The 18,696-nt window shown below is 37.7% G+C and overlaps 1 protein-coding gene across 2 annotated transcripts; it reads left to right on the forward strand.

The window, feature by feature from the left end:
• Window positions 1–5,577: 5,577 nt before the first annotated feature.
• Window positions 5,578–10,683, forward strand: LOC112681951 (myb-like protein AA). Of its 2 annotated transcripts, none has more exons than XM_025552346.1 (3): window positions 5,578–6,225; window positions 6,943–7,314; window positions 8,806–10,683. In XM_025552346.1, exons 1-3 carry the CDS (start codon window positions 6,112–6,114, stop codon window positions 10,372–10,374), a joined length of 2,055 nt encoding a protein of 684 aa, XP_025408131.1. In that variant the 5' UTR covers window positions 5,578–6,111; the 3' UTR covers window positions 10,375–10,683. The 2 variants fall into 2 exon arrangements, with proteins under 2 accessions (XP_025408131.1, XP_025408123.1); XM_025552338.1 differs by having other exon boundaries at window positions 5,580–6,225; window positions 8,803–10,683.
• The last annotated feature ends 8,013 nt before the right edge of the window (window positions 10,684–18,696 follow it).

Consider the following 18,696-nt stretch of genomic DNA (forward strand, 5'->3'; position numbering starts at 1 on the left):
CTGTTCGCTGCTGCTCGGAGCGGCCGCCGCCACCACCACCGCCACCGCCACCGCCGCCCGGCCGGGAGGTTTGCGTCGGCGAGTGCGAGAGGGGCGAGAGGGGTACCGGGCCCGGCGACGTCGGCGGCGGCAGCGTCGACGACGATTGCTGCCGCTGCCGGCGGCGCTCTCTGCCGCCGGCGGCGTCCACGCGTCGAACGTAGGCGTTACGGCACGGTGGTAGTTTCGAGGAAAACCAGCGGCGGCGGTGGCGAGATCGACAGACCATCGCGGGCTCTGCGGGAAGAGTGTAGGGCGCGGGCGGCGGTGAGGTGGAAACCGAATCTCGCTGGCGCGCGCGCGTGTCCCCGAGAGACGAACCGCCGCCGCCGCCGCAGCCGCCGATGCCCATAGCGAGGAGGGTAAAGCGGTAGAGATTATCGTCGTGCCGCGCCGCTGCTGCAGTGCACGGCGTACTTCGGACGTGTACGGGACGGGAAAAATAAAAATAAAAATAAGGGAAAAAAAGGAAAACCCCGCGGCGCGTCTCGACCCCGCACTTCGTGGGGCAGTGACGAGCGAGTAGAGTGAGTGAACGTAGCACGTCACCGTTGTCATAGCACCTATGCACACGTATACGGAATAAATTTTTATAGATATATACGTACACATAAATGTTACCTATTCGGCGGTAAAAGGGATGTAATATTTTAATTTTTTTTAATTCGTTTTATTTTTTTTTTATTTTTTATGACTTTCATTTCGCTACCTCCTTTTTAGCGCCGCGTCCAGTTATAATAACCGTATAATTGTATTATAGCCAACGCCGCTGTTGACTAAATTTGCGCGCGCAGCACACGCTATATCGCTCGTAAAATATGTAAATACATAATATACACACTGATATAAAATTTTAATCGATTATACGCGTATATTAATATCGTTATTATATTACTGCCATAATTATCGTATTCGTTCGTGATACGCGTCTATAAAACATATATATATATATATATATAATATATATATATATATATATATATTGTATTATGATAATAACAAATATTACATAAATTATTAATATTGACGAAACGCGGCGCGCGCGAGCGCTCGGACGCTACTACGACTATATGCAAACAGAACCAAGCGTTTCCGCGTTCCTGTCGAATGCTCGTGTACTCGCGTTTACCCTATCGCGTACAGTTGAATAACAACAATAACAATACTGTTTATACACAGTATGATCGGTGACCTGTTTAAACGTATCAGCCCCTGCGAGCACTTGCCTACTGCGGAAAATTTGAAGAATGCATTTTGTTATTAATTATTAAGAAAAATGGTTTAGACCTCGAGAAATGATGTTTTAACACTAACACAAATTTTGTTTTGCACACCTACCTAATTTATATATATATGTAGTAGGTAATTAAATAATATTTCAGTGAGTGCAGGTTCATTGTTTTAATCATTTAGCGAGGCAATTTTCCACAGGCCAACACGCAGGGAACATGTAAAAACGCTCCTGGGTGTGATGTTGTATACGGCGACGCGACCGATTTCGGTCTTCTCGTCGTGTATACGTATCATACAACAAAATATGATTTACGGTCTAAAATTAAAACGCGCGCTACGATACACTTTGTGCGGTGCAAAAACGTAAAACGTGTACGACGAAAGTGTGCAGTAAATATACAGTATTCATCGCAGAAGTCGCGAAAACGATTTGGCAAACATCGGCAAATATCGCGCGGAACCGGTGTACAACCAGAACGTTTTTTTTTTTTTTTTTTTCATTATTTCTCCGATGCGTTTATGTACAACAGCACGTTACAGCGTACACGGGTACGCTCACGTTCTGCCGCGGTGGTGCACGCGCCGAGAACAAAAATTGAATTGTTTCAAACGTCGCAACGGATTAGACGCGATTCGGTCGCCCCGTCCATACGTCGCTACGGCCGTCACCGCGGCACGACAACTCGCGCGACGAAAGTGCTCCGGATCCCGTCGGAGCCGACGGGGCCGCCCCGCGCGTATGTGAATGTTGCGTTTTATTAGCCGGCCGTTGCGGTATTAGTTCCGCGATGACGCGACGGAGGCGGTCGTTTTGCGCGCAGCACCTGCCGCCGCCGCAGCTATTCGAAAATATCGATTATTAAGCGTACACGTACGTTTATAATAAACTCGTACGTGGTATTGTACACAAATACCTCTTACCTGTGGTACATTACGATTATTATTATTATTTTTTTTTTTTTTTCTATCATTGTAATAATTGCTATTAAATAATATTATTATATTTTATACCCGGCGTCGGTTAGCCCGGGTAGCGGTTTTCAGCAATGACCTATATATGTATGTATATATATATATATATTCGTGTGTAGTGCATACATATATGGTACACTTATATTATGCGTTATATTTGACGTACGACCGTGCTACACGTAAATATACCAATACATATACATACATACATACATATATATATATATATATATATATATATATATATATGTACCGATGTACGGTGTACGTGAAATAAACAAGAAAATTGCAATTTCACACGTTGCGCGCATTTGTACAAAAAAAAAAAAAAACGTATTATCCGTGTTTTTCCGCGAATGATTTATGTTTATCGATTATTGGTAACACTATTACTATTGTGTCGCGCTTCGAGTTGGGCGTGTGTAATTTTTGTGAAAACGGTTCAAAACCGGCACGTCGTAGATACAGTTTGTTTATCTACCTACATTTCATTACGTGATCAGCCGAATGGAATAACGTCCTTAAACGTACATGTACGCGTTTTAGATTCTGAGTGGAACGAGCAAGTTGTTGATTTTACAATTCGGTTTATTTCTTTACTTTTTTTTTTTTTTTTTTGGGTATACACTTTTTCACTTTTTTAAGTGCTCCGAGAGTTTCATCATAATAGAGTACCTCCGATTATTGGGAATTTCCAAGACATGTACGTTTGCTTAAGAACGACTGTTTTTGGAAAATATAGGACTAACTTTATTTTTTCTGATTAAATCGTGAATAACTGTAATTACACCGCCGACAAACTCGTAGCACGATTTTTTAAAATAAACTCCACATAATTCTACCTAACAGAACTAAGTGTAACTGGATGAAACAGACCTGAGTACACCCGAGTATACTCGTAAACCACACATTAAAATGTATTAAATTAATTTCAGCATTAATACAAGCTATTAAAATGAATAGAGAATTAAATTATTATTTTTACTAATTCAAACTTGAGATTTTTAATAGAGCGAGGAATTTTTATAGAAATAATCTTCTTTTTTTTTTACAAGATTTTAAAATAAATCTGTAAAAGTTTCAGTCGTTATATATCGAATCTCAATTGAGTAAAAAATAAACCAAAAACTCTACTAATCACATTTTTTTCGTAGGTAATATTTAAAGCCCATTTTTAATGATTTATTGATTACTAAACGAAAATGAAGTTCTATTAACAAAATCTCTACGAATACGAATATTTTCGTAATTGCATTGGTATAATAATTAATTATTGTCATGCGTTAAAATGAGTATAGCAAGACGAGTGTCTGATGAAAAAAATAGGAGTTGCTTGGTTAGTAATAATTTTTAAGGAAAAAAATGTACAATATCAACAATAATAATTATTATTAATATTCTACACCTTTCACCACTATGAGTAAAATAAGATAAATGGTTAATGTCCGGTCCTTGTAATCGGTCCACTTATTTACATTTCAATTTTGATGTCATATAATAAAACATTGAGTTAATTCCTTCTAAAATTTAAACTAGTTTTTCTCAAAAATGTGCACTACATTTATGTATATGTGTGTATTTATTTATGAAGTTTTCGTTTATATAATTTACGAAAAAAATACAAGAAAAAAAATTTAAAAATTAAACTCTTCCAATTAAATCTGTCAATATTTATCAATGAAAATCATGAAAAATACGTTTATGAAATCCTATAAAGTATCCTTATCACATTATACTTGTAATGAATAGTTTGAAAAAAGTATTTGGTGTACTTTATAAATATTTATGAATAATTTTAATTAATAAATAATTTCGGCCGAAAATAAAAATGTACTAATAACTCGTATTTAAAAACTTTTAATTTAATTTTGATTGTATGACAAATTAATAAGCAAGTCACTCAATTATACTGTAAAACTCATAAAAATCATTTTATTTGCCAGTTAAAACCTTGAGCGTAAATTTACAACTTATAAACTCCTTAATTTCCTTAAGACAAAAACATAAACTATGATTCAGTAGTTTGGTAAAATTTAAAGACATTTTCTAGTTCATGACTTCTAAAGAAATAAAATAAATTATACCCGTAAACGAAACCATTATACCCGCAAAAACCAATAATGTTTGATTTTTTTCTACCATCCAGAATTTATATGTAGTATTTATATGTAAGCACTAAAACGAACACCTGTGGGCAATCGAATTGATTTTCTGACGATTTACGAAAGTCATTAATAGTATTTTAATAGCAATAATAATGAAAGTAATAGCGATACTAATTTTACCATGAAATACTTAAATACTTCGAATAATTTGTACCAACGAGTCTAATAAAATTGACCAACTCAACCAACGTGAAACTTATAATTTATTAAACTCACCCTACTGTACAATATAAAGAAATAATACTTGTAATTCAGTGCTGTGAAAATGTTTATTTTTAGTCTCTTTTTAATTTCATATGTATAATTTATATGAATAAAATTCAGTTGTAACCTAGATTTATAGATTTTGGTGCAATGCTAGGTGAAAAACCCGTTTACTCGTTATTTATGTATGATAATTAAAATCACTTTGCATATCAATAATCATTTAAATTTATACTGTTCCGTATAATTGTTTATTATCAATAAGCGTATTAATAAGCGCGACGGTACCTATATCTATCAAATATTAAACTTATAGAAAGTCGTTCGGTCTCGACGTTTGTAATACGCAGCGTATGTAATGATATGTGATGGCGCATTACTATACGCTGCTACTAGTTCTACTACCACTGGAAACGTTATTTAAACATTAATAAGATGTAGGATTAATCTTAGCATCAGCGACCCAACTACTGCGCTTCGCGTTTAATACATTAATACGGCTGTAATGAATTATTATACCTACTTATTATGTTTATATAAGTCTCCGTGTATAAATATAGGTATGCACGTTAATTTTAAACGCAACACCAGACAGATCGCCATCTCGTCGTTGTATTTCGGAATGATCAACGGGGCGACCAGTTATCGTCGATTACGGACCTTCTCAATACACGTACCCATAATGTATATATAATTCGCACGAATCCGTACTAATTTCTCCTATTACGATTTATAACGATAATAATAATATAGGTTTTTTCGATTATAATACGTTCACGCACGCACACACACACGCGGTATTTTCGGATAGGAGATATTTCCTGTACCACCCCGGCGGGTCTAGCTTTACAGGTACACGATCGTTGCGGCGGCCACCAAGTCGTAGTACCTATACGGTGTGAATCGGTCCTGCGACCGCGATCAAACCGGTTGAGTCGACGCTCTTGGTGAGTGTGTGCAGTGAGAGTTTTCAACCATCTCTCATGTGTACACTTTCTTATTATACTTTACGTTACCACCATTACCACTATTACTACTACTACTACTACTATCGCAACTCGTCCACTGTTAACGCCGTCTGCTCGCACGCTAAATCTGCAAACCCTTAGTGCCGAGGATCCGCAGCGCATAGTGCCTGTTCTCAGACAGACTCGTCCGGTCGTGGCAGCAGTCATTTTGCAGCGTGTACGATCGCCAACTAACGGGCAACGACGGCTGTATTCGTTCCGTAAACGTTCTTTAGTTTCTCAAATACTTGGGATCTTTTTTCTATTATTTTTTTTTTATAAATTTTTGTGTTTCCGAATCGAGCACCTAACGCAAAACTGTATCGCCGCGTTTGCGATTCTCCGTACAATTATTTTACGTGGTCACCGTTTGACCGAGAAAAATCGCTTTAAATTAATTTAATAACGACAATTCCGTTCGTTGAATCCCAGTGAATGGCAACGGTGACGACAAAGACGAATCAACGGTATCTATTGAGACAGGATTGATCATGATCTTTACGGCTGTAAAATCGTACAAGATCGCACAATGTCATCGTAAAATGCCCGTGACCAGCGATTCAATTCATAATTACGACAGCTGTGACACCGACGCGACGATGAGGGTGAGTAAACGATTAATTTTCTTTTTCCCATAACTTTGCTATCGTCTTTTAATTGCAACTTAAGTGTCGTATAGTGCCAACGATTGATATCAGCATTGCGGACACGTATATCGCAGCAATTCAATAGTATTTATTAGTCACAACCAGATATTTATTGGAGGGTGTACGATGGTATCGTTATATACCCATAACGAATGTTGTAAAGAAATACGTATACGTAAAATAAAGTATCATGTTATAGGTATTCGGTAGGTATGTGGTGGGTATACGGGCGGGACACACATGTTACTGCAGTAATAGACAGTAATTATACGAATATATTAATATTTCAGTCCAGAGTTAATTTCTTTTCTTTCTTTTCTTTGATCACACATATTCATTGTGAAAGATTATATTTGGAAACAAACTGGTAAAATATATTGTAAATCAGTTCAACTAAGTTATAACTTAGTTATACTATGCATGTACTATAAATTGAAGAGTAGTAATTTTCTTAGGTTTTTATTTGTAGAAAATGGCACATACCCAAGACATTTTTATCGATACATCCGTTGTCACAACGATTTCGAAATGAAAACACTTCTGCGAACGCCGGAAAATAAAATCAATCGTTCATAGCGTTCTCGATGACGCTAAGTGTTTTTTTTTTTTTTTTGTATTAGCTTTTTGTTTTGTTAAATCGCCGTCTAATAAACGCTTTCGTGTTGAATTTTACAGAACAAAATCAGCGCCGCAGGTGGACGGCGCAACACGCTCATGCTGGTGGTGTCAGTGGCGATATTTTTATTAGCGTTCGGCAGTGGTGCGACGAACGCGGAGGCCGCGGCCCCGGCCCAAGTGGCGGCTGCTGTGGCCGCGGCTACCGGTACCGACGTAAATCTCGCGGGGCAACCGGCGACGGTCGTCGAGTCTCCGGGTCCCGCAACGGATTGTGTGGACCAGCCGCACGGGACGGCGTCATCTCCTGCGGCACAGGAAACCGTGGCGATCATCACGGGCTATTCGACGGGATCGCAGACGCCGACGACCGGATTGCAACCGCAGCAGCCGGCCGGCGACGACGGAGGCAGCAGCGACGGTTACCGCAAAGTGAGTTCCAACCGCGGGAATCGGCCTAAACCGCGAACGTACGCGGCGGTTCCCGGTCTCGGGTTACTGTGAATTAAAACGAAAATCACCGTTCTGCGGTCTCCCGTGGCGCGCGGGTTCGGTTGCGCAGCGCTCACGTGTGCTCGGGGCCCGCAAGGTTCCGTCGTAACGAAATACGCACACGTCCGCCACGATACCGGCAACTATATGGGTGGAGTGGTGGTGCGACCGTACCGCGACCCGCGGTCCTGGTTCGTTGCTGGATCGTTTACCCGGAAACGTGTTTTCGAGATTAAAAACGTACATCGTTTTCCCGACTGCATTGTTGTTACGGGTCAAAAAAACGTCGAATAGGAACAAATTGTTCGGGCGTACGAGGTGGATGATGATGATGTTGCCCGCGCAAAAGGATCCCGCGAACAAATACCGAACCGACACCGGAACCCTTAACACGGTGCCGGTCCGCCGTCTGGTTTTTAATGTTTTACTCTCGTTCGGCGAGCGCACGGGTTACGCTATCGATTCCCGTAGATTTTGAGTTCCCGTCCTGCTCTCTCTGGGTATTATATACACGCGTACACACCAAGTGGATACGTATAATTTTTACGTGCGAACTACAAGATAAGAAAGTGAGAGCTACTATTTAGAAAACTACCTGTAGCGCTAAATGTACCACAGCCTCGTCTAATACATGTAAGAATTACACACACACACACACACACCAAATTACAGGTACGTACACGTGTATCACGTCGCGTACAGACTCAATACCGAAACCGGTCTTTCCTTTTCGACGTACAGACGCCACGTGTGTGTACGACAGCACCGCGTCGATACGAGCCCTCGAGCATTGTTCAGCTCGCTTGTGTGTTCGAGAGCGCGGCGCGTATGTGTGTGTGTGTGTGTGTGTTGTGTATAAGTATAACCGCGCGAAAAGCATCGGCTCAGAGACCGCCGACCGGTTTTGTATATTATATTTTTAATTTTTTTTTTTTTTACGGTACACACGTGTACTTCTGTGCCGCGCCGTGTGTTAATTCGCCTCGACGCGTTTTCTAGTGTACCCGTCGCCACTGCCATAGAAAGCGCGAGTGAAAACAAAACGAAAATACAAGCGCGCGCAAAAGTTGTTTGTGTGAACGCACGAGTATATATTGTGTGTGTGTGTGTGTGTGTGTGTGTTTGTAAACAAAATGAGGCATAAAGAGAGATGGATTTTCTATACACAAGACGAACGTGTATTAACCAACTCACAAACTTCCCCATATTATCGAATAAGCTATTCCATCGGCTGTACTTTGATTTTAATGGCACCTAATGCGTACTATGCCTCCGGGGTATTGCTATTTTTTCATGTCTTCGACGAAAAAAATCCCAATCTCGTGTAATATTAATCGTTGTTTTAAGAGTCCATAAAGACGAACATAATGTTATACGGCGTTTTGCGCGTACACATACTCATGTACTAAAACGTTTATTCGATTTCAGCAGCCACAGAACAGTGGTAATACCTCGAAACAAGACGAGGAACAGCGTCAACAGCAACTTCTTTTAGCGCCGTTGTTGATGCCCTCCACATCCGTGTCTGCGGAATGGCCATCATCGCAGCAACAATCCACATCCGTCGATGGTCTTTCGGTGGTACCTTCGTATTCTTCCGTTGTCGGGCGAGAACGTACCGTAATGGAAATCGTTTCCGTTCCCAGTGCTTCTGAACAGCACCTCGTCGACTCATCGTTGCTGCAACCGTCTCAACCCGAGTACAATTATCTGCCGTCCGGAAATCAACAGTCGGAATCGGAACTGCAACAACCCGACCCGGAACCGCAGCAATCCAAACCGTCCGACGCCTCAGAACTGATGCAGATTCCACAGCAGCAACCGCAACAGACGAACGTCCCCTCGGACCTGCAACAGTACTCGTATTACTACGGTAATAACAATAACGTCGTTACCAACCTCAACAACGACGACGATCAACAACAGCAACACTCGAATCACTACTACCATCAGCAGAACCTTGGCCAGCAACAACAACGACAATTGAACATCAACAACAACAATAACAACGCGGCGGCCGCGTACATACCGTTGCCTTTGCAGTACGGTGGCGGTCAGTTCCACTACTATAACAACTTCGGTGCCGTTGGCAAGTATCCACAACAACAACAACAACAACAACAACAGTTGCAGCAAAATCACCACTACCGCGCCAGAGACGGCGGCAGACCGCTGACACGGCGCAACAGTAGGTCGCAACAACAACCGGCGTACGACAACAATGGCAACTTCCATCACTACGCGCCGCTGCAGCTGCACCCGCAACCGCAGAAACCGTCACCGGACCACGGCGGTGAAAGCGGCAACGTGATCGGCATCAAATACGACCAGGATCAGACGGCTGGCGGCGCCGCGGGCAAGCACCAGCCGGTGCCGCCGTTCAGACCCAGCCATCCGGTGTGGGCGTCCCAGTACCCGGTGCCGTGGACGTACTACGTCAAGTCGTCCATGGTGCAGCCGGGACGGCTAGCGATGCCGTATCCGCAGCACAACCATTTCCACGGTCGGAAGTCGCGGTACGTGCTGCAGCAACCGGGCGGCGCGGCGTCCAACCGGATCGGTTATTCGGCCGCGAAACCGCCGCGCACCAAAGTCGTTTACATCGAGTACGGCGGCTTCAAACCGAAAATGGTGCCGTCCGTGCAGATCACCGCGACCGAAGAATTCAACCACAACAACAAAAACAATCGCCGCCAGTCGGCCGCGAACGACGGTGACGACGAGACCGCGCGGCCCAACGACGGCGGTGGTGATTCCACGGCGCAGGAAAATACGGATCATCGTGAGCGCACATCCTCCGCTGCGACGGTGCCCGTAAACGGGACCGCGGCCACGGCGACGACCGCCGCGGCCGCCACGACGGCGAGCATGACGACCACCACGAGTTCGTCTTCCGCGTCACCTTCGTCACAGCCACCGCTGTATCAACAGCAGCAGCCAACGGAACCGGAACAACTACATCCGCCAGCGGCCGCCGGCGTCGTCGTGGTAGTCGTTTGATCCCGCGGACAGGTGACGTCGAGAAACCCGTTACACTTACACGAGGTTTCGTATGTTTCAACGGACCAGATTCCGCGCGTGCGTTTAATTTATAATTTAATTTATATTATTCGATTAGTGTTTTTACTAATGGGCTATTTATCGTAAAATATTATTGTATTACATATGTGTAATTTTTTTTTTTTATAATTTTTTTTTTTTATTCGAATATATCGTATCGCCCATTTTGATTGCGGTATCACCAATAACAATAATTTCGGACAATTATATATACGTATATATATAAATACCATTTTTGTTTCTTTATAATCTTATCGTTTTGTTTTTTGTCTATTCGCCTAGATTTGGTGTGCTCTATTCGAGAGTGGGCGGTCTCCGTAAGTCGATGCTTACAGATTTCCGACCGAACGTATGGGTGAAACACGACTGTGGACGCTTTACCTTTTTTGCAACCCGATTGCGGACGATCATAATATAACAAAAGGTATTATTTAGCACCCAAAAAATGACAAGACTGCGGTCGAAATTTAATGAAGCGTTGCCAAGTTGTGCAACGCAGTTTATTAATATAGTAATATATAATATAAACATTTTAAGTTTAAAAATTGAAAATCAAAAAAAGTAAAAAACAAGCGCTCAATATAATAATAGAATATATGTATTATATATAAATATTAACATTTAAAGTTAAACATTTATATTTTTTCCCCTCTGTAACGACAACTAATTTTTTTTAAATATTGTATCACGTTTTGGTGATTTTTATAATCATTATAGCTCTGAATAGTTAGGTTGATTCTATCTAAATCTTTTTTGCCACCGATTTTTCTCGACCTTTGTTTATGAATGAAATAATTGTCTCAGTTTCGCCTTGAGTTTCTTTTAAACTTCTTTAATTTAATTTCTTCTAACTGCAGTATTTAACAAAAATGACTTGTAACTGCATACCAAACTTAATTCGCTCAGAATTTCCACATTCCCACATTATCAAAGTTTTATTTATTAAATTGGCAACATGTGTCCGTTATAGTGTAATATTCGGGGGTCCGCTGATAAACTATAATTTCGATTAAAATGGTCGCCCCGATAAGAACCGTCCGCAGTCGTGTATCACTGGAACGTCTATCTTGGAACAACGTCTACAATGAATAAACGTTAAACATATTCAAGTAAAAAAAAAAAAACACTTTGTCTCAAATATTAAAACGTCCATGATTTGTTATATTTCATACACTTAATAGATTTTTCAACGCTTACATTCGAATATTAGAGTATATAGATACAAAATTTGGCCTATATACATGATGTGGTTTTAGTTAAAATAGTTATTATGATGAACGACAAAATACATGGTTGTTTTTTTCAAATAAGGTCTTAATTCTAAGACACAAAATGATTAGGGAACATTGAAAATCATTCGTATCACAACTATTAAATAGTAAAATAAAGTATTTCATAGAACTATTTAGAAGTTGTAGAACAGTGAAATCAATTGATTTATCCGACGGTCGTCAAACATTGTCCACTGGAATCCCTATATAACATGCCTTCATTTGCCGACGGAACTGTTTCTAAATTGTCCGAAGAACTGTAGAAACGGCACGTCTAAAGTGTATCGTATCAACCGTTTGCGTAGTATCAATTTTCAATTTATCGAGGCGACGGATTTGTAGACGTGTTCGAAACTTTTGACGAACTCGCGAAAAATTGATTGCACACGAAAGCGAAAAGAAAGGCGATAAAAATTAGGTGCATGTCCGGTCACATCTTCGCTTCGAACGATAAACGTGTATGAAGCGATAAAATAATTGATATGTATTGTTACAAACAACCTCCACTCGACGGACGCTGTGAAATAACGAGTACCTCGCCTGTTAAATGGGTCAATCTCTGTGCGCGCGCCGTATACGCTGTTGTACGTACACAAACGTATCGATAGGTATTTCCAATGATTGTACTCGCGTTGCACTGCGGTGTATGAAATTTGACAGCGGATACACAGGAATTAGTATACTAATACTCGTATGATTAAATATCAAACGTGCCATTAAAAACGATTTATAATATACGTGTGTATGTGAGTGCGTGCGTGCGTGCGTGCGTGCGTGCGTGCGTGCGTGTGTGTGTGTGTGTGTGTGTCTCGTATTTGTGTGTGCGTTTTTGCGGTATTCGTATGCGCATACGAGTCCGTAATGCTATATACTCGTGTGTGTGTACATAATATTAAGGGTGAGGATTTATCAGTCATCGCTCTGCACACAGGTCCCCCGAGTACGCCGCAGACTAGCATTAATACGGATTATAATATATGTATATATAATATTCCATCGCATAGTATAAGCTCTACGGCGATATCGTATAGCATTGTTTATATACACACGCACACGTTTATATATATATATATATATGTATATATACACATATACATATGTTATGTACAGTGCGTGTGTGCTCAGGTACGATCTTCATTATACAATATTGTTCGCTCACCGTGTACCACTATTATTTAACATTGCGCGCTCGCCCACGAATCACGCGCGACACGGCCGCGTTCCGCGCTGTGGACAGAGACGGTTCTCGCGTACTTTCGATATCGTCTTAGGGCGGCGCGTTATATTATTACGGTGCGCGCACTCGCGCGTCTTCCGTCCCTCATCCACCACCGACGGTTTCGGCTACCGCGCGAACGGTAAACGGCGAATCCGGCGACACGTGCGAAACGCGCTACGGCTAGTGGTATATTTCACGTTTCCACGTTCTTATTTTTATTTTTCGTTTTTCGCTCGTCGTCCACGGCCCTCCGAAACCGTTTTCGCGCTACGCAAACATGGATCACGAATGCCGAATAAAATGTATACGTTGCAAATAAAACGGAAAATCTACTGGCATTAGAGCGCGTGGGCACGAATACGCAAACACCAATAGAGTGACAAGTAGTCGAACAAAATACACATAGACGCGCGATAAAATTTGAATTCGTCATTTCGAAATGCGATAGAAAAAAAAAAAAAAAAAACCATCATACATTCATATTTAGTAACGCGAAAACTAACAAACGTCTAACGGAGATTTCGCGCTAGGCGTGTATACTGAAAAGATCATCGGTTATACTCGTTTTTACGCCTGTAGGTATTTTAACTAAATAAAACGTATCCAACCATTCGTCTGTATGTATACGTATATATCACATAACGCCAACAATGTAGATAATGCGTTGCGTTTTTCTCGTTTTGTTTTTACTTTTTTATGGGTGATCCGAACGTGCTGCGCCCAAATTAACGCCAGACAAAATTCTACGAATAGCCCCGAGATATCAAATGTAATACGACCGACGTGGACGAACTTGTAATACAGACCGTCCTATGCAATGTATAATTTATTATATCCGAAAGAGGTATGCGGTTTATCGTGTCGCATACGTTTTCATGTTATGTTATTACCATAAAAACACGTCGAGGCTTGCCAATAAAAACAGATGATTGTCAAGACGGAAGTTTACGATCGTCGATCGACCGAGTGTGACGATCGATGCTTTAAAAGTTGATCGTCGACACACATGAGACGACGACGGAACTACCGTATCAATTTGGGACGCTTTATGCACAAAACCCAAATTTGACGATAAGTCTTAAAATAATGTCCTATATTTAAATGCACTGTTTTTTTCTTATGACTTAAAACTTAAATAAGTATTATTTAGTTGTTTTCCGTTTAAAAAAATTAAGTAAAAACTAAAATATTTTACGATTCTTAGCAAGTCTTTTAGTTTAAATGTAGAACAAGATTAGTTTTAATGCATGTAATTTACACAAAATAAAAAAAAATTATATTAAAATTTTATTTTGATATTATATGAGTTATGATAGTAGATATTATGGATGCCAAATCCATGGCATGTAAGAAAATTACGAGGACAAGTAAAATATATTTTTTTATGTATAAACTATTTATTAAGTTATATTTAATTTTTAATAATATGACAGCACATTAAACATTTTAAACACATTTAAAAATAGTATCGACTGTTTCATTAACTTATTCAAGTCACTCTTTTTGAAAATTAATTTATCAAATATGAACTTAGAAATATACTTATTAACAATAATATAATATATATTCACCAATAACAGAATGATTAACATTTTTTTTAAACATATATTAGGTAATGCACAATATATTGGTCTACTCACTAAATCTATGGATTTTATGTGATGTGATGTGAAGATGACTTCTAACTATATAATATCTACATAAGTATCATCTAAAATAAAATGTAATTACAAATTAACATAATAATAATAAAAAATGTAGTACAATAATATAATGAACGTTTTAATTATACGGCACAAAAAAAATCATATAGGGAAAATTAATTTAAATATATTTTAGTGTTTAAATGATTTAAATTTACTTAAATCTAGTTTAAAATATATATATTATTTATTACCAATATTAATTTGATTATAATGATCAAATGTAGAATTACAAAAAATAGATTGGGTGTTTGATTTATTTTTATTTCAGTGTTACATGGTATGATAAACTTAATATTATCAAAATTATTATTGTGCATATAATACATAACATTTTTGATATAAATATAATTAAAATTATCTACAACGAAACTTGAGTGGAGCATCTTACTAAGTAAAATCTTGATTTTCCTAAAATTATCTTTAATAAGCTACTAAATGTAATATGAATGGAAATGAGATTTATAGGCACTCCCCCAAATGCATATTGCGAAATTAGATTGTGCTTTGGCAAAGTAAATAATTCTGAGATTGTTTATGTTTAATATTTTGAATTTATAAAATTATAAAATGATATAATACTACTAACGAATGAAAGCAGTAATGCTGTTTTACTTTATAAAAAGTTATAAATTATAAACCGATGATAAATTAATCGGTATTAAATAATCAACAACAAAAATCACATCAAGCATATAAATAAAATACGTAAATAACGTTACTTTTATAAATTTAATCTATATTTTGTTAAATTCAGATTGATAAATATTTTCTATGTAGGTAATATTTTTCATAATTTAATGGCAAGCAGGAAGAAGAAAAAAAAATCGGGTAATTTTTAAGTAATGTTGTATTATAATGTTTAAAATAATTGTTTTACTAATATTAAAAAAATTCCTAATATATGCAATAGAAAGAAAACGATATTTCGTTTGAAAATTGTATAGATATATTGGATGCTGAACTATTAGAAATAATAATTTGATCAATATCGAATATTTACATATGCTTCGTTTATAAAGAAATACTGCGAGTCTCACCCCAATCACTGTTCACAGTGTTTATACCACGATAGATGCTTTAAATATGAGTAATACAACGGACATGTAATCATTTGAATACCGTTCAATCAACCTTTATAGTACGTGGTGGACAGAATTTCCGTTTCAAAATCAGTTTGCTATTTGAGTAAAAAAAAAAAAAAAATGACAGAATTTTCAATCAAACGTGGAGTGCTTAATACGGGATTATGATTATTTGTATTTTTATTATTATAATTGTTTTTACACGTGTATATACGTATATAACAAGTAAACGTATGCGTTTTATAAATTATTCAGTTCGAACAGTCGGTATGTTTATGAATAATATTACGGAAATAATAAAGCGATAACATATGCATTTTGATAACTTTGGGCGACGGCGAATGGCGCGAATCGATTTTTGTCTACCGGTTAAAATTCGCCGAAAACGTATTTCGAGGTATTTTGTGCACCTGCGTGAATTTGCGCGTGTGTGCACGCGTGCTAGTGTGTTCGGGGAATCGCGAGTGGAAAACATCATATATGCGGTGGTCGCAAAACACGACGCGAATTTCTATTTCATTATCGAAAGTTCAGTAAAATATAGAATCGCATAATCGCTGTACATGCCGTCGAAATCGAAATGGTCGCCGAACGTGGGAAACGAAAAAACAATTAAAAACTAACACTAATACCGTTATTCCGAAGAACTTTCAGCGTGCACACAAAAACGAGTGGAAAAGCGAAGGCGCACGGAACAAACGTTTTGGCGGTCCCGCTGGAAACGTTAGACCAGTGGTTCTCAACCGGTGTGCCGCGAAATCGATTAGATGTGCCGCGAAAAATGTCTGATACCTGAAAATACCGATTGATAAGACTGTGACAGTTGAATGTCAATTAATTCTGCAGATATATATATATATGTAGATAAACTGTGTAGTGTACACTGCACGGTTAAAACCTTACTGGATTTGGCGTAGCCAAAGTTTTTGTTGTAGTCCAGTGCATGAGTGTGCCGCGAAAAATTGTGATGTATAATAGTGTGCCGTGAACAAAAAAAAAAAGGTTGAGAACCACTGCGTTAAACAATACAATTGCGTTCTTGAATAAAGTCTACAATGACGAGAAATTAATACCTACTAGAACGGCAGAACGTAAAGATAAATCTGCGAGCGACGTTTTCGATTTCGGTATAACATTTTACGCGAATGCCTCGCGTCGCGGTATACATTTATAAGTAAATTATGTAAAGTGTATGGGTGAAATCGTTACGAGTATAATATTATGAGGCGGAATTCAATTATTGAATTCAGTCCGCCCGAAGTAAGACTTAAATGATAATTACTAATTAATAATTTCGCTTTTAGCGCTATGTTATATACGTTTTCGTATTCGTAGATTAATTGAATACGTCTTATACGTATTTAGCTTCACATCCAATAAACTCAAAATGTATTTGTTTCGCATGGTTATCAACGAATTTCGCGTCCACCGTTGGATTAATTACCGATTTAATAAAAGGAGTACAACAGATTATAAAAAATATATATATATCCATGTATCCATATCATTTAAATAATATTTAGGTAGGCTGATTACAATATTAAAAGTTTAGGAAATATATAGTTATCTTGGATTGTTTTCTTTAGTTACCCAAAATATTCTATACAATGGAGCACTTTTAATTACTAATCTAATATTTTTTGGCAACAAAACTAAGGCAACTTTTCAGCATTTAAACATGTTCTACCAATATCTAAAGATCAAATATCAAGTTAAAATAATTATTTGATTCAATGAACTGCTAAGGTAGTACCTGTAATACCCAGATACTGCCTGTACGGTTTCATCCAAACGCTTAATAGTCATAATTAGAGACCGGATTTACATGCGTTTAAAACCTTAGAAATAAGATGTTTCTATGCTCTATAATTTCATCAAAATATTCTTTTATATGCAGAAATATTATTTTTCATAAAAATGTTTTAAATACTGAAAAAACAAATAATAGTAGTAGTTTACAAAATGTAGGAAATTTTCGGCATTTTAATTTACCAAGACATACACTAAAACATGATACTTAATACACTAGTAGTTAGTAGTAGTAGTAATAATACGCTTAAGACTTAACAATAATTAAAATAATTAATGAATTTGTGAAGACTATTTGATATCTGTATTCTGTAACCCGTGATATAAGTATATCACAGATAGAGACGTTAGTGTAGTCTACGCACATGCGTAGAAGCATAGAAAAATGAAGTGTGTAGAACACGATAAGTGCTACCCACGTAGAACGCGGGAACTATTACCATGGTTCGTTTATAAAAATAAGATAAGAGAATATATAGAGAATAATAATTTTTAATTAATTTTCTTATCAATGTTAAGTTCTTATCAATATTCCTTTCGTCAAGATAAATAATATAATAAAAAAAAAATTGGGATTTTTTTATAAACCATTAGATTTTTTACAAAATATTCAAATTAAACTCCAATATACCAATATATTCCTAAAACGTGTTTTTTATACAAAATATTCTTTTTTATGCTCTAAAAACTTTTGTATATCAGTTCATAGATAAATGAACTGTCCAGAAAACTTATCCAAATGGAGCTGCATACTCTCAGTAAAAATATGTAAAAACATAAAAATCCGGTCAATAGTCATAATATATATATTATTTCTGATAGAAAAACTTCCAAATGTCTACTCGTTGTTTTATTTGCATTTCAAACCCGTTTTTTAATCACTGTGTATTTATTTATGTACATAATACATAACAATTAATCCAAATTAATGCTGTAACCTAATTTTTATCAAAAAATACTGATTCTAAAATAATGTATTTTTAGTATACACAATTGTGTAATTCTCGTACCCTATAATTTCTGGTTGATTAAATATAAACATAAAAAGTAATTACATATTTTAATTTTTTTTAAAAACCTATTTTTGTTATTTTATTTTTAAAACATAGAACACATTTCTCTAGTTTTTAATGCATGAACATCCGGGTCATAATAACTTATGAGTAATGAAACTA

Source organism: Sipha flava, unplaced genomic scaffold (genome assembly GCF_003268045.1).
Source record: "Sipha flava isolate LNK unplaced genomic scaffold, YSA_version1 103_pilon_pilon, whole genome shotgun sequence".
NCBI lineage: Eukaryota > Metazoa > Arthropoda > Insecta > Hemiptera > Aphididae > Sipha > Sipha flava.

Excerpts from the sequence above, each read along its gene's own strand:
- LOC112681951 (XM_025552338.1), top strand. The coding sequence starts at position 6,112 with ATGATCTTTACGGCTGTAAAATCGTACAAGATCGCACAATGTCATCGT. Across the intron at positions 6,226-6,942 it reads ACACCGACGCGACGATGAGG|AACAAAATCAGCGCCGCAGG; the intron begins GTGAGTAAACGA and ends TGAATTTTACAG. Across the intron at positions 7,315-8,802 it reads GCAGCGACGGTTACCGCAAA|CAGCCACAGAACAGTGGTAA; the intron begins GTGAGTTCCAAC and ends ATTCGATTTCAG.